At 55.4% G+C, this 19,641-nt stretch overlaps 3 protein-coding genes across 5 annotated transcripts; all 3 read right to left on the bottom strand.

Annotated features, from left to right (window-relative positions):
• Nucleotides 1-141: 141 nt before the first annotated feature.
• MZB1 (marginal zone B and B1 cell specific protein) lies at nucleotides 142-2,594 on the bottom strand. Its single transcript, XM_033853240.2, has 4 exons — nucleotides 2,052-2,594; nucleotides 1,065-1,189; nucleotides 601-711; nucleotides 142-510 (listed from the first exon to the last, which is right to left on the bottom strand). The coding sequence occupies exons 1-4, from the start codon at nucleotides 2,466-2,468 to the stop codon at nucleotides 354-356; spliced, it is 810 nt and encodes a 269-aa protein (XP_033709131.2). The 5' UTR covers nucleotides 2,469-2,594; the 3' UTR covers nucleotides 142-353.
• A 1,716-nt stretch (nucleotides 2,595-4,310) lies between these two features.
• Nucleotides 4,311-9,024, bottom strand: PROB1 (proline rich basic protein 1). The gene has a single exon (XM_019924897.3). It carries the CDS (start codon nucleotides 7,922-7,924, stop codon nucleotides 4,859-4,861), a length of 3,066 nt encoding a protein of 1,021 aa, XP_019780456.1. The 5' UTR covers nucleotides 7,925-9,024; the 3' UTR covers nucleotides 4,311-4,858.
• A 513-nt stretch (nucleotides 9,025-9,537) lies between these two features.
• SPATA24 (spermatogenesis associated 24) lies at nucleotides 9,538-15,482 on the bottom strand. Of its 3 annotated transcripts, none has more exons than XM_033853238.2 (6): nucleotides 15,333-15,482; nucleotides 14,020-14,085; nucleotides 13,659-13,789; nucleotides 13,503-13,573; nucleotides 10,039-10,141; nucleotides 9,538-9,902 (listed from the first exon to the last, which is right to left on the bottom strand). In XM_033853238.2, exons 1-6 carry the CDS (start codon nucleotides 15,447-15,449, stop codon nucleotides 9,725-9,727), a joined length of 666 nt encoding a protein of 221 aa, XP_033709129.1. In that variant the 5' UTR covers nucleotides 15,450-15,482; the 3' UTR covers nucleotides 9,538-9,724. The 3 variants fall into 3 exon arrangements, with proteins under 3 accessions (XP_033709129.1, XP_033709130.1, XP_073657956.1); XM_033853239.2 differs by having other exon boundaries at nucleotides 9,668-9,930; XM_073801855.1 differs by lacking the exons at nucleotides 9,538-9,902; nucleotides 10,039-10,141 and adding an exon at nucleotides 10,148-12,453.
• Nucleotides 15,483-19,641: the final 4,159 nt, after the last annotated feature.

The following is a 19,641-nucleotide window of genomic DNA, read 5'->3' on the forward strand; positions in this document are numbered from 1 at the left end:
ACATTTCCAGCCATGACAGATCTCACTTACCTCTGGGAAATTGTGGGGGATGTGTACCTGGCCCTCTCTAGGAGGGACGTCAGCAGAAACACCAATGTCTATCCTCCCAGCCCCCCAAGCACCTTTTGCAGAGAGAAGAAATCGAGGTCACTGGTTTTATTTGAGTCCAGAGGGGAAGGCCTTGGCCGCCCCCTGGGCCCCAGGGCCCAGAAGCTGGAGGAGGGAGGGAGAGTGGCAGCACAGAAGAACAAGGCCTCCCCGCCCTCCAGGCAGCCTGCAGAAAGGAGGGGACAGATCCAGAAGAAGCCCAGCTCCCTTTAGGGGCTGACCAGGAAGGGGAAGGAGGAGCTGGACTAGAGCTCTGCCCTTGTGACTGGTGCCTCCTCTGAGCAGGCCCCCCGGTGGCCTCCACACAGCAATGCCTCCAGGGCCCCTTGACCTTGTTGGTGGGCTTCATAGATCTGGTCTTCTCCAAACTCCCCCAGGTAGTGAAAGCATGTCTTGGAGAGCCTAGGGGAGCCCAGGAGGAGCCTCAGACTCTGCCCGGCCCGCAGTGGGGCAGACCAAGGCTCCATCCCACCCCAGTCCTCCAGTCACGACCTCGTGGGCCACGGCGCCCCCATGATGATCACACTGATGGTCGGCTCCGGCCCCTTCCTAAGTCCTGGGCCCATGAGACGCTTCACCTGGTCCACTTCTCCAACTCCGTAGCTGGAGGCAGTGGGAGGAGAGGGAGACAGCATTAGTGGAGCCCATCAGCACATGAAGCTGGGCACACTGGGCATCTGCCGAGTTTCGTGCCCAGATTCTGAGCCTCCTTGCTGAAAAACCAAGGACCAGAAAGGGGAAACTCCGGGCCCAAAGTCACACAGCAACCTTGTCTCCTGGCCACCTTACTCTTCTACTTGCTCCCAGCTCCAGAGCTCAGACTCTGTCCCAGCCAGTCCCCACCCTTGGGCCAGAGCCCTATTGGAGTGTGTGTGGTGTGTGAGTGGGAGAATGAGAAGCCCTACTCATCAGCCTGCCCCTGGAGGAGGGGGGCAGGGGCCAGATTTTCAACTCACCCCTGCCAGGTCTGGGAGCAGCTCTGGTCCAGGACGTCTGTGTATACCGACTCGCTCAGCTTGCCACGGCCCCCAGAGTCCAGGGTGTGAAGCTTGGCCTCTGCCTTTGTCAGATGCTGCCACATCTGGAACAAGGAGGGGTTGAGAACCAGGGCTTCAGAACTGCTCAGCGCGAAAGGAGGGGTGATTGGGCTGGGGGCGGGGACAGAAGCCTGTGTCTCTGAGGAAGAACGAGGCAATGGAGCCTTTTGAACAGGAAGCACCTGTGAGGCAGGCTTCATGGCCCTCCCCCAGGTCCAGAAAGCTGGGACCACGCCAGCTGAGGCAAGATCCGCTGCCTTGGGATGGGAGGTGGGTGGGAAACACTGAGGTGGAGAATTAGGCCTGGGCATTGGGGCCCCTCCCCCAGGTAACACCTGCCCATCAGCACACACTATTTGAAACCACAAGAACAAGGAAAGAAAAAAAACCTCCCAGTCTTCAGTGACACGTGTACTCATAGCCCCCGTGTGCGTGCGCGTGCACACAGTCACACAGACACACACAAGTACTCAGGCACGCGTGACAGGTTTGTATGTGAACTCAAGACACACACATGCTCATGGACTCATGGGACTGACAAACATGCACACGTGTACACATACACCAATGCTCCCCAGTCATGCTTTGGGAAGGAGTCCAGACTTAAGGGTGGTTCTAGAAAGGGAGGAGTCCGAGAGGACAAGCTAGTGACTCCCTGGTGTCCCAGAGATCGCCTGCTCTTTGTTGGGCAGACAGATAGGTAAACTGAGGCAGGCCGGTGCCGGTGAGGTGAAGATGGCAATATCATGGAAGGCTGAGTCTAGCTCGATGCCTTGGGGGGGGCGGGGTTTGGGGATCCAAGGCCAGCGGTGGAATCTGAGGTAGATGGAGGGGTCTGGCTTGGGTGGGGGACTGGGTAGGGGCAGGAGAACTGCTCGCGGGGCGGCGAGGGGGTGGGGGGCTCACCTCGTAGGCCACTGCCCTGCAGGCGTCACAGCGCAGGTGAGCAGGCATGTGTGCTGAGAACTTCTCTTCATCATCCAGCTCAGGGGCGGTGGCTGTGAGTGGGGCCCTGTCCCCAAGGCCCCCTGGGATGGTCCAGGCCCCCAGCAGCAGCAGCAACAGCGGCGACAGCCTCATGGTCTGTGGAGCTGGCTCAGCAAGCAGGGACTGTGGTTGGGGTGCAGGGGTGCAGGTGTGTACGCGCAGTGGGGGTTGCTGCAGAGAGCCTGCCCCAGACCAATGGGAAACCGACACCTCACCCTCCCGTTCTCTCCCTTCCCCCAGGGCCCTGCAGACACCGCTCGCGCACCTCCTCTCGTGGGACCCCGTGGTTCCAGCCAATGAGGCAAGGAGAGGGGCTGGGCCTGGGCGAGGACACATGGGGGCTGATACCTCTCATGTCCTGGGACCTGAGCACATGGCAGGCACTACGCTTAGCCCCTCAGGGAAGGAGGTGGCTTGTTACTGTCATCTTAAATCTACCCCTGAGGACACAAAGGTTCAGAGAAAAGTGACAAATCCAAGGCCACACAGCTAGAAGGGCTATGCTGAGATTGGAACCAAGCCTGGTTGACCCCAAGGCACACTGGCCACTGAGCCACCAGGAGGAATGAGGCCACAGGCGTGGTTGCCAGCCAAGGCTCCCTCCCTGAGAGGCAAGTTCGCTGAGGCAGGGATGCCACAGTGTATGAAAGACACACATGGTCCCCTCCCCCAGGCCACACCCAGGCATGGAAGGGCACTCTGGGGTGCTAAGGGACCGCAGCAGGAAATCAGACACCTTACACCAGTTGTTCCAGCCATCGTGGCCATGGGGTCAGCAATTTATTGCACACCACGATGCGGTGAGGGGGAGTGGCCCAGGGCCCTCATTGCCATCAGGACCAGCATCTCCAGCCACAGAAAGATGTCCAGTTATTCTGACTCATAGTTCTCTCAGTCAGCTTCCAGTTCAAGGCAAGGGGGCAGTGACTCCAAGGGATCCAGGCCCCCGGGAGGCCTGGAACTTAAGGAAGGCATTGATCTCCATCCCTGACACTGCTTCTAATGGTAACTGTTCTTCCCCAACCTCATCACATCACATACCAGTCCCACAAGGCCCAGCCACTTCACTCAGAACTCTACACAGACCCCCACGCAGAGCACCTCCCACACCATGCATCTCCCTCTGCTCTCCTCAGAAGCTCCTGGAATCTCAAGGCAATTGGAACACAGGCCCTGGGTCCCGTCCCTTCCTATGCTGTAATGAACCTGAAGAGCCAGCCCCTCCCTAGGCATGTTTGCCACACCTGTTACCAGGGCAGTGGAACCAGATGAGGGCTCCTCACAGGGGCATCCCTTCTTTTGCCAGCCCTAACCCACCCTCCACCCCACCCAGAGAGATCAAGAGTCTCCTCTGGGACAACAGCTCAACCATCCTCCGTGCTTTTAAGTCTTTCCTGACGACACAATCATCTGTCCCCCACCCTCGGTGGGAATGGCTGGAACCTCCACTCCTAACCCCAGGACCAGCCAGTTCAGCTCTGAGGGCTTAGACAAGCCAAGTCAGAGGCTGGGGTTGAGGGGAGAATGAGGGGCGGTACTCCCAGCTGGAGACTACAGTCACCTCCCCACCTTCCCCACAGCACCCCCACCCCAAGTCCCGGGATGACCCTCCATGGCCCCTTCCGTATTACTTCCCTCTCCACCTCCACCACCTTTCCCCGCAGCTCTCTCTCTCAGATGAGACTCACCTAGGGCCTGCACTAGCCACTCTCCCCCGCAGGCTCCCAGGCCAAGGCTCAGATCCTCTTGCAAAGAATAACAGATTTGATAGCCAGTGTCTTTCTCTCCTCATCCCATCAGTGCTCACTAGCCTGCTCCACCTCTGCTGGGCCCACCTTCAGGGAGACACAGACAGCTCACTACCTCTGGGGGCAGCCCTGTCCCCTGCAGTTCCCATTTCCTGCTGTCCCCGAGGAACCCCATCACCCCCTCAGGTCGGCATCTGGGGCCATGTCCTGGGATTTCTCACGCTACCAACTAAAAATTGTCACTTGCTAGCTGCCTCTACAAGGATGAAATCACTAGCCAGTGCAATCGCTGACCTTCAATACACCCTGAAAGGAGTTCTGGGCAGAGATCAGGAATGAGGCCCTCTGTGCTCTGGGAAACACTGGCAGAAAAGGCCTTTAGATAATCAGATATTTTCAGGAGAAGATTTTATGAGCCCAATTTCTTGCATCTTCTCATAACTAGAAAAGCACTAAAATCATTAATGGACATCTGCTCCTTGTGACTAGCAGCAACCTTCTGCCAAAATGTGTGCTCGATTGCCTGTATCCTCCTTCACCAAACCCACATCTATACTGACTTCCCTCACTTACCTCTTCAGAGCAGTTCCTCAGTGCTGAGAGGCTGTCTCCCAGGCTTATAGTTTTCATTTTGCCCCAAATAAAACCTAACTCACAGCTCTCACGTTCTGCATTTTTTTCATCCCACAACACACACACACACACACACAGCCCCCCAACACACCACACTCTGGGAATGCTTGGGAAAGGGGTATACGATTCTGTCGGGGAAGGAAACAGGCAGCCATTTCCTGAGCTCCAGCTCCATCAGCGCTGGGGGTCTCAGATAAGCACTCTGAAGGTAACTTCTGGTCTGAAGACTGCATGAGATGGGTAAAAGAAAGAGGTGATATTAGGAAAAGAAGGCACAGGACTGGATGCCAGAACTTCCAAGGCCATTAACGGGCCCCAACACCATGGGGATCAGGCCCTTGGGCCTCACACGGGGAACAAGGAGCCCTTGCTCGGCTGGGCGGGACCCAAGCTGGAGGGTGGAGCACAGAGGAGCAGAGGAGGCGCGGGGCTGGGGGTCCCGCTCACTGGCAGGTAGTACATCCCGTCCAGGGGCCCCGCCTCGGAGGCCCAGGGTAGCTGGGGGCCGCTGAAGGCCGGCGGGCCCGGGGATGGTGGCAGTGAGAGGCCAGGGATAGGCCCATAGGCCGGCGGGTAGAGGCCGGGGCCCAGGGCCAGCGGGGTGTAGACGCGGCGGGGTGGCACCGAGGGCGAGGGTGGCAGCAGCACCTCCACGTACTGCCCGCTCTCGGGGTCGAAGAGCAGCCGCAGCCGAGGCTGCCTCGGCGCCTCCACAAAGTAGTAGCGGCCGCTCTCTGGGTCCACCAGGACCTTCCCCGGGTGCGCGGCCCCGGGCGGCCTGCGCGCCCCCTGGGAGGGGCCTTCCGGGGACCGGTCCATGGGAGGCGCCGAGGCGGCGCGGGCCTGGGGCGGGGCCGCTCTGCCAGCGGACGCTTGGGTCTCCCGCGGGAGGGGCGACTGGACCGCAACCGCGGGCTCAGGGGCCATAGGTGGCGTCTCCTGTTTCGGTGCTATTCCAGGGCTCGAGCTAGGGTACGCCTGCGGGGAGCTAGGGCGGGGCGGTCCGGGAGGTTGGGTCCCTGCCGGCCCTATCGGCGACTTCTGGGGTGAGGTGCGAGCGCCGCCTAGAGGGCTGGTACGACCCTTGTCGTCGGGGACCAGGCGCTGGGGCTCTGCATCCCTGTTCTTTCCGCCAGGACCGCGCACCACGACTCCCTGGGTTCCCTCCGGCCGGCGGCCTAAGGCCAAGGCACCAGGCAGGCGGATCTCAGTGCGCGCGAAGGGTTTCGCCGTGCTGTTCTCTGCCCTCCGCCGCAGGACCCCGTTGGGCTGCGTAACGTCCCGGGGGACTGTGTCTGTGGTTGGCTCTGGGGTCTCGTAGGGGTGTGACACGACCGGCAGAAAGTCCTTGAGAAAAACGGAAGTGTAGTGAGCTGGGGCGGGGGCCCCCAGCGCCTGAAGCCCTTGTGTCTTGGATGCGCCGCCGTCCTCCCCGCGGGGTTCCGCAGGAGGCGCAGGGAGCCCTGAGCCTGGGGTGCTTGCCGGGAAGCTTGGCGCGTATGTGGTCTTCACCATCTTGCGCACGTCGCGGGGCCGCGGAATGGCCACGCGCGGGCGTCCCGAGGCCGCTTCTCCAGAGCCCAAGGCTTCCGGGCGCGCATCGGCATCCAGGGTGCCCACGAGGCGACTGGGGGGCAGCTGGGGTGCAGCCACCGCTGGCGACAGCTGGCTGCCTGGGAAGGCAAGATCCGGCATCTCCCGCGTGGACGGACTCTGCGCCTCTGTTAGCTCTGGAGTCCCGGGTGCAGATGGCGTGGGTGGCACCAGTTCCTCCTGGGCTACGCCATTCATAGCTTCCCGCGTAGAAACTACCGCTGAGCTCTGCACTGTGGAGTCCCACGTCTCTTGGGGCAATGGGCTCCACGTCCCAGTAGGACGATCTGGAGTCTCCCATGAGGACAAGTTTGGCGGGGACGGGCTCCTACTCCCCTCAACTATATCCCCACCTGCCGGATGCGGAACCTCCCACGAGGAAGGAGCTTCGGGGGATGGGCTTCTTGCACTGGCAACACCCCGATTCCACTGGGAAAGGGTCGGAGGGGAAGGGCTCTTCCTGCTGACAGTTTCCGTGACAGCAGCATCCTGATTTCCCCATGCGGAGGATGCCTCGGGGAGCGACGGGCCACTCACCTTCCGGATAGCCCTATTCCACGGGGACAGGTTCTGGGGCGAGGGGCAGTGAGGACCCCGCACGGTCCCATTTGGGGCTTGCCACAGCGGGGATGGGCTCCTCGGTCTCACGGCCTTACTCGAAACCTCCCGGGGGGCCCTAGACTGGGAAGACGGACTCTGTGCCCTCAGGACGGTTCGATCCGGAGTCTCTTGCGGGAACCGAGTCTTGGGTTCCTGGTGGTGCGCCTCCTGGATCTTCTCCCCAGACTGCAGGAAGATGCTGGAACTAACTGGACCCAGAGGCTCGGTCCCGGGCGCGGGCTTGTCGCGCCGAATTGCGCGCTCCCGGAGGCTAGGCCACGGTCGTGGGGCCCTGGCGGGGGCTGAACTATAATGCACACGAGGTGGCCGAGACCTGGCCTCCTTCAGAGCCACTCGAGTACTGCGGGGCGTTTCCGGGGCCGCAGGCTCTGGCGGTACCGTGGGTCCGAATGTGGCGCTGCTTGGGGCAGGGGTCGCGGGGCTCAGTTTTCTGGCCAGCGCCGTCTGCACGAGGTCCGCGGCAGCCTGCAGGCGGCCCAGAGACTCGTCCAGGGAGCCGGTGCGCAGGAACAGTCGCGGGGGCGGCGCGCTGGCCTCCCGCGGGGGACTCCGGGGCCGGGGGCGCAGCTCGATCTGACGTTTGGGCACCGTCCGGGGCCTGGCAGGCGCGGCACGCTCCTCCAGCGCCACCTCCACACACTCGAACTGCGCTGGGGTGGCAGGACTCGGCCCGCGGGGTCGCAGCTGCAGGTAGGTGGCCCAGCGGGAGCCACCGTCGGGGCCCTGGGGCTGCGGTTCGGCAGAGATGGGAGACGCGGAGCCGGGCGGAGAGAGGCTGCGGAAGGCCTGCGTCGTGAGCTGTTGCACCTCGCTATCCTCTGCGTCAGAACGGCTTAACAGGGGCCCGGCGCCGAAGATGACTTCCATCTCCCCCGACGGCAGCATGCGCAGCTGGGGCTGGGGTGGCCGCGGGCCCGAGGCCGGGCCTCGCGGGAAACCCGAGCCGGGCCCGAGCTGCTGGCGGCTATTCTGGGCACTGACGGACAGGCGAGGCTGCGCGCCCTCCCCCAACACAGGGGCCACCGTGGGCCAATTCGCCCTGCCCTCCGCGTCCGGCCCAACGTCCGGGGGCTCTGGAGAACCCGGAGCCGTGTGGTAGGAGCCTGACGAACTGGAGGAGTCCTGGCGCCGCGCGGGGGCCGCGGGCAGCCGCCCTGGGACCCCGGGCAGGGTTGGCGGGGCGAACGCGGTCAGCATGCTGAGGCCGGACGCCGCGCACTCTCTCCCTCGCGTTCGCCTCTGCTGGTGCCGCGGATGCCAGCACTGTCCCCGCCCCGCCCGCGGGTGCCGTGGGGTCACCGCGCCTTAAAGCGGCCGCGTCCGCTCCCGAGACGGCGGCGTAGGCAGCCGGAGAGACCTGGGCCCTGGGTCCTACCCTCCCAGACCCCTTCTCCGGCGCGGCCGGAGAGCCTGGGGTGGCATTCCAGGCTTTGGTGAGGGGAGGGCAGGCACCCAACTTGTACGCAGGAGCTAGGCCCAGCTCCACTCATCCATCACAGGTGACGGAACGGAGGCTAAGCAGGGACCTGCCTGAGATCAAGCACTACGGCATGTGGATCAGAGTGTGAGCCAGGAGACCAGACAACTAAGGTCTTGCTAACAATTTCATCTTTATGTCAGCGCCCCGCGTCTTCCCATCACTGCAGTGCACCCCCTCCTCCCTGGCCCTCCCATAGTCTGTCGCTAGAGCTCATAAGGGTGCATCCCCCCTCACCTTTGATAGAGGAGCATGGCTTGGAGGGCTCCCCCCGACTCCAAAAGTTGTACTGGGGCCTCAAAAAACTGCTGTCCCTGACTGGACCCACTGCCCTTAGTGGAAACCTAGGCTGGAGGGGACAGTTCTAGCTTTTCAGGCTTCCAGAACAAGTCCCGGATGCTGATGTGGCATCTCTTAGGAACCTCTGGGGTAGCTGTGGTCCCTTCTCTAAAGCCCCTCTGAGGCAAGAATAGCTCTGTGCTCCCCCATACACTCACAAGGCCCTCATCCAGCCCCTGCCACCTTAGGACTTGCCCTGGGGACAAGTGCTGATGGGGAAGCAGCCACCACCTGTCACTCTCCTGGGACAATGACAATGGGCACCACTTGCCCTTAAACTTCTGGCTTCAAGGTCCTGCTATGACTCAGGCCCCAGCTGGCCCTGGAGCAAGAGCACTGGCCCCTCCTACGCATTAATTCTCACACTGAGCCAGGAAAGGCTAGACTTGACAAATCTGACTCAGCCTCCCTTGAGTGGGACCCCTGCCTGGTGTGTCCCCTTTATCACCTACGGCACATTAGTGATGGCTTCTGAGAGGATCCAACCTGTCCATCACATCCAGCCCTGCGTATGCAACTTGAGCACGTCATAGCCCCTTCACACACTGTTACCCCACCTTAAAAAGACATAGCAGAAGAAAAACACACACACACAACACAGCATTGTCCTTTTTCCTTCCTCCATTTGTGCAGACTAATAAGCTTCTAAGTTTGGGAGAAGTGTAAGAAGGTGCAAATGTGATTCACAGGTACAGCGTTACTGTTATGTGATGGAAACTGATTTCCCAAATTCACTGTGGTCCTGGAACCCACCATCTTTGAGCTCTCCAGTCGGGGCTTCTCATAGACACATACACAACACATACACAGATAGCCCTTCAAGTTGGGAGAGTTAAATTTACCAGGGCACTGGGGTAACCAGGGTTGTTTATATAGGAAGGAATTTAATACCAAGAGTAAGAAGGGACAGTGCCTACTAGACAACCAAGTAGTCCTTCCCTAGGCTACAACCCCATACCCCCATGGGCCCCCACTACTACCCAAAGGAGGGAGGGAGGGGAGTAGCAGGGGCTGGAGACTCGAGGAGCATCCATTCTGAACACAGCAGTGGCCTGGCAGGTGATGGTCCAAAAGGCAGGCAGGGAAGAAGGAAAGAGTGTCTTTTGCCTTTCGCCCTACCTCTTCCCTGGGGTCCAGGCCACTGTGAGGCCTGAGGGAGGTACCCACAGGGATCGGAAGGGTCAGGATGGGGACCACCACAGCAGAGAAGGCAGAGGTTGGGCATTACAGCCAGATAACAGGAAGGAGACGCCCATTTTATTTTTCCCTGGAACACTGGCGGCTCCAGGTCTGACGCATCCCCGAGGCTTTCTTATGCTTCTGGTCCAGCACCTGGGCCATGTAGTTCTCCTGCTGCTTCTGGATCCAAAAGTCAGACATGTGATTCCTGCAACGGAGCCGGCTGGGCATGGGCTGGGGACAGCCCAAGGGTAGGGACCAGAGGTCTGGCTCCCCACTTCCATCAACAATCCCCAGCCTGGCCTGGACCCCTCACCTGAAGATCTCTTTCTGCTGGCTGATAACTTGCTGCAACTCCTTAATCTCATTCTCTTTGCCATTAAGTATATCTTCTTGCTTTATAACGTGAGACTCAATTTCTGTGGGGGAGAGAGGCAGGGAGGAGGAGTGGTTCCCATCCCATGAGCTCCTTCCTGAAATAAGGCATTCCCTCAGGGGTCTCTTCAGAACTTGGCTCCCCCAACGCAGAGGTTGTCCAACAGTAGTTGCTAATACCTTCGTAAGAATGAGTTTATTATGGAGTCATGATGGGGTGGGAGTGGAGGGCACATCTTGATGAATGTGTCAGTGACTTTACAGCTCTATTCTGGACCAGGTAGCTCACATGAGGGCAGGCAAGGGCCCTTGGAGAGAGATGGTCAGCCCTGCCCAAAAGCAGGAGGATGAATGGCTCCTGCCCTCAACTCCTGCAGCTCTTTACAGATATCACCTCCTTGGTGAGACCCTTCCTAGTCTAAAATCACAACCCTTCCCAATACTTCCTATCCCCTTTTCCTGCTTTATTTTCCTTCTTAGCACTTATATCTCACAGACCATACATTTTGCTCATTTGTCTTTTCCTCTACTAGGATATAAGGTCCACAAGGACAAGGATTTTTTGTTTTATTCACGGCTTTAACCCTAAGGCCTAAAATAGTACCTGGCACGTACTAGATGTACAGTACTTTTACTTGTGGAATGAACAGGATGTCCCCTGGGCCTTTAGGTCTTAGAAACATCACCTAGTTCAGTCATTTCAATCCAACCAGACCTACTGAGGACCAGCTGGATGCCCAGCCCTGTGTTAGGGCCTCAGGGGAGAAGACAGGATCCCTATTCCACAGGGCGGGTGGGGAGGACCCAGGGAGACAGTGGTGGCAAAGATTAAGTGCTCATTAGAAGCAAGCGTAAGTTTTGTGTCTTGGGTTAAAATCCAGTAAGGCTGTAGGGATCTCGGGTTGCTTCATTTACATAATGTCCCTCAGGGAGTCCTGGAAAATTCTGATCCTCAAAGGAAGAAAATCCTACTGCTTTTAAAGGCTGGACAAAGATTAACTGGAACATAAGCTCTGAAAATGCAGATATACTGAAGCAGTGAAGGTTTCAAAAGAGAAGATCTGATTAAAAAGTTAAGGCACACGTTACAGAGAGACATGGGTGAAGGAAAAGAATGAAAACATGGGCTCACTGGGCCACAGGACCAGGACTATTGAACCTCCTTCCCCAGGTCATCCAGTGAATCCAAACTGATTGTCTGTGAAGTTCTTATGGGAAAAAAGTAACATAGGGCTTCCCTGGTGGTGCAGTGGTTGCGAGTCTGCCTGCCGGTGCGGGGGACGCGGGTTCGTGCCCCGGCCCGGGACGCAAAAAAAAAGTATCATAAATGTGTTTGATTCTTTTAAAATAAATGAGAGCTAAATTTAGAATAAACAGCACCCAATGAGAGAATGGTTAGAAAAGCCTTTTGAGAATAAGGAACTATGTAAGAGTAAAACTGGAACCATGCAAAGGGAGGTAGCGGGGGTGGGAGACAGGCCAGGGGGTAGCTCAGGTCACCAGATCTCCTCATGTGAGGGCTTATGCCCTACTGGAGGAGTTCAGGACTTTCTTGGGGGAGGCAGCCAGGCTCCTCCCCGTGACTCACACACCTTCCACAAGCAGTCGCAGAGCCCCGAGGCCCTGGCTGATCTCTAGGAAATGTCCTAGAGGAAGGGCCTCTAGCAGCACCAGGAAAGAACCCTAGGTTCCTTTTAGGGAAGTGGGGGGATGTCCAGGGAAAGGGGAAGGACTAGGAGACCAACATCCTTGGGTATGGAGGCACTGACTGCCTGTTGGGCTCCAGGAGGTCCTAACAGGAGCTCTTTTTTTAAATTTATTTATTTTATTTATTTTATTTTTGGCTGCATTGGGTCTTCGTCGCTGCGCGCGGGCTTTTCTCTAGTTGCGGTGAGCGGGGGCTACTCTTTGTTGCGGTGCATGGGCTTCTCATTGCGGTGGCTTCTCATTGCGAAGCATGGGCTCTAGGCACGCGGGCTCAGTAGTTGTGGCTTGTGGGCTCTAGAGCGCAGGCTCAGTAGCTGTGGCGCACAGGCTTAGTTGCTCTGCGGCATGTGGGATCTTCCCGGACCAGGACTCGAACCTGTGTCCTCTGCATTGGCAGGCGGATTCTTAACCACCGCACCACCAGGGAAGCCCTAACAGGAGCTCTTGATCAAACAACCATGAGGCTTGTTAGTCTACTTGGCCAGATTAAGATGGCAGCCTGCTGGCATCTTTCCAGTGACAGTACTCACCAGGGGAGAAAGAAGGCTGCATTGGTGGGTAGGGGGTGCCCAAGGCTCCAGGTGGGGGCCCATCAGGAGAGACACTGAACCTCTTTTGGGCTTGAATTCTGGCCTACTCGAAATGAATGCTGCAGTGAATGAAGGAAATGTTGTATATGGAATTCACAGCTACTTCTTTTTTTTTTTTTTTTTTGCGGTACGCAGGCCTCTCACTGTTGTGGCGTCTCCTGTTGTGGAGCACAGGCTCCGGATGCGCAGGCTCAGCGGCCATGGCTCACGGGCCCAGCCACTCCACGGCATGTGGGATCTTCCCAGACCGGGGCATGAACCTGTGTCGCCTGCATCGGCAGGCGGACTCTCAACCACTGCACCACCAGGGAAGCCCCACATCTACTTCTTAAACTAGGTAAGGGGAGTTTAGCATTCTGGGAAAATGAAAGGGGGTCCTAAGGTCTCAGGACACTGAGTAGCTCACTGAAAGTGCCCCACAACTCAGAGCACCAACTGAGTCAACAGGTGGCCACAGGCATCTGCATAGAGCAGAGTTGAAACCTAATGGCCCACAGACATATTTTCCTTGGCCCATACAATATTTTAAACATTTTTAAATCAGTTGCCAACCCTAAAAAGTCAGAAAAGCTTCCATTAAAATGTGGTCTCCAGTTTCTTTTTTAAAGATCTGACAGTACTGGGCCCCTATTCCTACGGCAGAGGTTCTAGGCCCTTGAGAGGGGGCATGGTTCTCCACATTACCACAGTCCCCACTCCTCCTAGTGGGTCCCCAACACTGAAACTAAGGGTCAGATTCCACACAGCACTGTGATTGCCCCGTTGTTCCTCTGGTAACAGAGTTATAAGTCAAGTACACTATTTCTAATAGTCACCAAAAGTGGGAAAACAAAAAGGTAGGCTAAGAAGGTCATATGTTTCAAGAAAAATGGGAGCGAGCCCATTCCTTTATGGCCATGAAGAATACTGTACACCAACTACTTCCCTCATTTCCGTGGCCTGCCTGGTCCCTGAAGGCCTTTGCGAAGGTGTGGCCCACCTGGGCTTGCCTTTATCCTCAGCCAGGGGCAGAAGTTGGGGTGAAACCCTGCTCTGAACACCGGCACTGGGCTGTGAGGGAAGAGCCCACGTACGTAAGCATGGGAGGGAGCGTGGGCCTCCCGCCTACCATTGCACTTGGTGATTAGCTGGTCCTTCTTGCTGGACTCCTGCGGGGCTCTGCTCTTGGCACTGGAGAGCCTGAGTGGAGAAGATAAGAAAGGGTGGGAAGGCTGATGGGCAGATGGGACCCCCAACCGTTCCCCCACTACCAAGGCCCACTCACGCCTTTTCAAAGGCCAGCTTCTCTTTCTCCAGCTGTTTAGACAGCACCTCTACATCTCCGAGGGCAAACTGCAACTTCTCCTCTTCCTTGGCCAGGAGAACCTTGGTCTTGGCATGGGCAGCTTTCTCTTCCTGCAGGGGCAGCAGCAGTGACCTCATTATCCCAAGCCACTTTGGGTCTCCTAGGCTCCCTTAACCAGCCCCCTTTCTCAGAATGGCACATAGAATCCAGGGTACAGGAAGATTCTGTCCTTACTATTGGGGCTGGAGGCTCTCAGAGGCTAATACTCAATGACTCTACCCAATCACAGGGATCCTGGGAAATGGGGGAAGCTTAGAAGCTGACAGAGGCCATCACTTACCACCAGCTTTTTCTCCACTGCCTGGAACTCTTCTTTACTGACAAAATTTTCATCCTGGAGAACCATCTGCAACAGAGGCTGGCTCAGGGAGGGGCTGGGGTGGTAGGGGTTTCTCTCGGGACCAGGACTGAGAATAGATAATGGGATGCCCAGGGCACCTAGGATGACACTGGGGCCCAGGAAAGGGAGAGTTCATTCCACAAGATTCACTGATGCTCAGCTCTATGTCCTGCCCTCAAGTAGCAAGAAGTCTCATGGAGAAGACAGCCCATGGCCACCACTTCTAACATGGTGTGTGCTATGATGGAGGTTCCCAGAGGAGGCCCCTGACCCGCCTGGGGAAGGGTCAGAACAGCTTGAAGGGAAGGGGATGTCAACTTGATATCTGACTGCTAAATAGGGGTGGGCCAGAAGAAGAGGATGGAAAAGAAAAGTGTTCCAGACGGTGAGAACACACATGCAAAGGCCAGCTGCCAACAGAAAGACCTGGGTACCTAAAGGTATGCAGGTAATTCAGTGTCCAGAGCTGCATACTACCGTTAAAGAAATAGATGTGAAGTCAGTTTTATGTGTCCCCACCTTCTTACCCAGATAAAAAACAAAACAGAAAAACCATGAACTCCAGTTGGCCAGCGTTTTACCATGCCTGTCCATGTAATCTGTGGCTCCAATGCTTTGCACACATGAACGGGGGTTTGACCAAAAAAGCAAAAGCAAAGGGACATAAAGGGATTGGAAGCCTTTAAGTCAACATGTGAAGAGCCAATTCTGTGCTTACTGCACTCATCATGGGGAGGGGATTCCATAATAAGAAGGATGTTATAGTTACTCTGCACACAAGGGCCTTGGCAAGTCAGTGAAGTCATCTTCAATTAGAAATGAGGAAATTGGGAATTCCCTGGCGGTCCAGTGGTTAGGACTCCAGCTTTCACTGCGAGAGGCCGGGGTTGGATCCCTGGTCAGGGAACTAAGATCCCGCAAGCCATGTGGCGAGGCCAAAAAAAAAAAAAAAAAGAAATGGGGAAACTAAAGCTCAGCGAATAGATGGGCATATCTATCAGGCCCTGCACAACCAGTCAAAGAGAGTAGGAAACAACTTGGCGTTGACTAAAATTCCCCGGTAAATATTCACGAGACACTGCCCCCTTTTGGCTCCACCTCTACCAGCCGGAACACATCTGGGCCCCGCCTCCTCGTGATGACGCCATTGGCAATGTGCTCTCGGCCCGCCCCTGGCATCGGGACAGCGTCTGGCCCCGCCCCCACCACTTAGGCGTCCAGTCCGGCATCCCCCAGCTCTTCTGGTTGCGTACCACGTTCCTCAGCTGGTGGATCAGTTCCTCCTGAGCCTCAATCACGTCCCGCAGTTGATCGAAGGCGAGACACACTGATCCTGAACCCCCCTGCGACCACCCGACGGGCGTCCCCATCTTTCGCCCCCGCCAGCTCGTTGGAAATGGCTGCCGCGGCTTGCCTCCCCGCTGACGCTCACCAATGAAAATGAGACGCCACAAAGCACCCTGGCAACCAGGGGCGGGGACTTCCTTTGTTAGCAGGGATGGGGCCCGCCTCTTAAAGGAGCCGCTCTCTTAGAGGAGCCGCCTGGGTAAGAGAACCTCCAACACCGTTAGTAATTTAAGTTTATAGGGAATTTGCACATCTATTATATGATATGTTTCTCACGCAGTCCTGAGGAGCGGGCAGGGCCCGTCTTCTACTTACTGTAAGGGCTGAGGGGCAGGCAACACTCAGACACCAGCCCTCACCCTTCTCCCAGGGCCCAAGACCCTGAAGCAAGGGTCAGCTGAGACAACCCCTGCATATTTAGCTTCACATGTCTCTTTATTCCACTTTAATCTCTAAATTTTCCCCATAGTATGAGACTCCAGCCTCCTGTGATCTTTATTCCTCCTAGGAACACACTTAGTACTTAGGGGGCCTGAGCCTAAGCAATGAAGGGAAGCTCAAGAATAGAAAAGGAGAGTGGCTTCACCCAAGATAAGAGTCCTCACATTCTGGTACCAGGCTCTGGACAGCCTGAAGAGCCTGAAGATATTAGAACTGAAGTCAGGCATAAAGGAGACTTGTAAAATGGAGGCAGGGAAGGATAAGGTGATCACACATCCCCACCAATCCTCATTGAGGGCTTTTTTTTTTTTTTTTTCCTGTACGCGGGCCTCTCACTGCTGCGGCCTCTTCCGTTGCGGAGCACAGGCTCCGGACGCGCAGACTCCGCGGCCATGGCCCACGGGCCCACGGGCCCAGCCGCTCCGCGGCATGTGGGATCCTTCTGGACCGGGGCACGAACCCGGGTCCCCTGCATCGGCAGGCGGACTCTCAACCGCTGCGCCACCAGGGAAGCCCTGAGGGCTTGTTTTGAAACCCAAATAAGATTACGCTCAGGCTACTAGATATTAGCTATTACCAGAGCTAATATTTATCGAGTATTCACTATTTCATGACACCATTATGCCTTATTAGTGTTATTTCATGTGATCCTCACAATAACCTTGTGAAGTAGGTTCTAATGTCCACATTTTACAGATGAGAAAATGCAGGTTCTATGAGAATGAATAACCCAATAAGCCAAGGTCACCCAAGCTAGTGAGCCTTGGAACAGGGTTTTGACAGAGGCAGTCTGATTCCAGAGTCCATGTTCTTAACCGTGATGCTGTGATGCATTTTGGTTGAACATAATGGATTCTGAAGTTATGGAATTTGAAACCCCCAAGTAGGAAATGACTGTAATAAGAAGGAGTTTGGAAAAAATGTTGTCGATGACCACAAAGGGAAGTTGAAATTTCAGGTAAGCCACTTAGGCTGCTCTCCTTAGCTGCTTAGGTGCCTCTTTTTGGCTGGATGTTATGACCTAACAAACATGGCCATTCCTGTGGCTCTCCCAGTGGTAGCCCTTGTTTTATCTTTCCTTTTTTATTGTGTCTGTTCTCATGTCCTTGAGGGCAAGGCCACCTCTGTTGATCAGTTTTTAAGGGCCTAGAGCTGTAGAGTCCAACAGAATTTCTCTGATGGAAATGTTCTGCACCGTCCAGTACCAGCAGCCAGTAGCCTCACGTGGCTCAGCAGTACTTGAAATGTAGCTCAGGTGACTGAGGAATTGCTTTTTAAATTTTTTAAAATTCCAATTAAAATTTAAATTTAAATAGCCAGGGACTTCCCTGGTGGTGCAAAGGTTAAGAATCCACCTGCCAATGCAGGGGACACGGGTTCGAACACTGGTCCGGGAAGATCCCACATGCACGGAGCAACTAAGCCCGTGTACCACAACTACTGAGCCTGGGCTCTAGAGCCCGTGAGCCACAATGGCTCACGTGCTGCAACTACTGAAGCCTGTGTGCCTAGAGCCCATGCTCCTCAAGGAAGAGTAGCCCCCGCTCACTGCAACTAGAGAAAGCCCAGGCACACCAATAAAGACCAAACGCAGTCAAAAGTAAATAAATAAATAAATAATAAATAAATTTAAATAGTCATATTTGGCTAGTGGCTACTGTATTGGATATCATGGGACTCTAGGGTGCTCTGTGGTTTATGTGCCTCAGGACAGAGACCTCTAGGAACTTTGTCTTTCAAATGTGAATGCTCCTTTGAATTACCCTGGACAAAGCTGCACATTGCTCTGGGGCAGCGATCACTGAATCTCCCCATGGACTCTGTCCCCTCTCTAGGGTCTTTTAGGAGGTGCTGCTTGATGTTCCCTTGCCACTCAACATTCACCTCCGCCAGCTGCCCTCCACATTTAGGGCAAAACCCTAAAAGGCTCCAGCAGCCAGTTCCTGAGGATGGGAAGTTATGAGCAAAGAGAGAACCCTGGATCCAGGTCCGCACCCTGCATACTAGCATGGACACCCTGGTTGGGGATTGCCACGGACTCCCACTCTATGTCAACAAAAACTACAGGTTCTTAGCCAGCTGCGGCTCAGCAAAGCTCAGAATAACATGACATCACAGATAGCTTTGTGATCCTGCCCTGGGAAGTGCTGCCTTTCTGCACAGGCTTGTCATACTGGTTGATGTCCTGGTTATCTACTGCTGTATTAACAAATCACCCAAAATTTACAGCTTAAGAAAATCACCTTGCTCAGGAATCTTCACTTTGGGCAGGGTTCAATAGTGAAAGCTTATTTATGCTCTATGCCTGGGATGGTTAGTGGGGTGGGGGGTGAGGGTATGAGAAGTTCCACTTCCAGGACGGCTCACTCGCGTAACTGGCAAGTTGGTGCTGTCAGCTGGGAGCTCATCTAAAACTCAGGACCAAGGTTCTTGGTTCCTCACCATGCGCCACTTGGGCTTTCTCATAGCATGGTGATTGGGTTTAAAAGAAAGCATCCAAAGTGATGAAACAGAGGGAATACCCTAGTGGTCCAGTGGTTAGGACTCTGTGCTTCCACTGCCGGGGGCCCGGGTTCCAAAAACAAAAACAAAAGCAAAACACAAAGTGACGAAATGAGAGATGCCAGTTTTCTTAAGGCCTGGGCCTAAAAACTGGCATAGTGTCATTTCTGCCCAACCCTATTCGTCAAGGAACCACAGAGTCCGTATTCAAGCAGTGGGGACATGTCCTACCTTTTTTTTTTTTTTTCTTTGCGGCACATGGGCCTCTCACCTCCGTGGCCTCTCCCCCCGCGGAGCACAGGCTCCGGACCCGCAGGCCCAGCGGCCATGGCCCATGGACCCAGCCGCTCTGCGGCACGCAGGATCCTCCCGGACCGGGGCACAAACCTGCGTCCCCCGCACTGGCAGGCGGACTCCCAACCACTGCGCCACCAGGGAAGCCCCATCCTACCTTTTGATAGGAGTAGTTTCAAAGAATTTGAGCTGTACTTCCAGAGGAAGTCCTGACAGGTGACATGTCATTTCCTTCAAGGTTCAGTTCAGATAATACCAGACTGGAACTTAGTCTAATGGGGGAGACAGATAATAATCAAATAAACACCCAAATAAATCCCAGTTTAAGTCACTATTCAAGTAAATAGCATTATAGCTATGAGAGGTACAAGAAAGAGAGGAATGAGAATAATTTAAAAGGAGATTTAGCCCAGCCTGGGGTGTCAGGTGTGAGGAAGAGATGTTTGAGCTGAATGAAACCTATTAAGGTAACCAGGAGGCACTTTGCAAAGGGGGCAGGGGCAAGTGAATGGGAAAGGCTTCCAGAAAGAGTGAATAGTATATACAAAGTCCCTCGGGCAAAAGGGTTGGCATAGTGTAGTAACTAAAAGGCTAGTATGGCAGAAAAGAAAAAGATGTACAGGACAAGCAGGGGTAGCCTACGGCCAGAAACTTGGTAGAGCCTTGTTAAGTATTAGGCCATACTGAAGACTTTGCTGATTTTTATTACAGGGGCAAAAGAAAGGTACTGAAGTATTTTAAACAAGAGGGTGATATGCTATAATTTATGCTTTGAAAAGATCTCTCTGGTTGCAGCAAGGTGTACAGATTGGAGATGGCCCTAAGTAAATGCACAGACTACTTAGGCAGCTACTGCAGTGGTTTCTGGTCAGAGAAAGTGGATGGTATTTGGGAGTCAGATGGTATCAGAGGAGATGAAGAGAGAAGATGGATTTAGGATGTTCTGGAGGTAGAATTTATAGGACTTAATGATGGAGG

Source organism: Tursiops truncatus, chromosome 3 (assembly GCF_011762595.2).
Source record: "Tursiops truncatus isolate mTurTru1 chromosome 3, mTurTru1.mat.Y, whole genome shotgun sequence".
NCBI lineage: Eukaryota > Metazoa > Chordata > Mammalia > Artiodactyla > Delphinidae > Tursiops > Tursiops truncatus.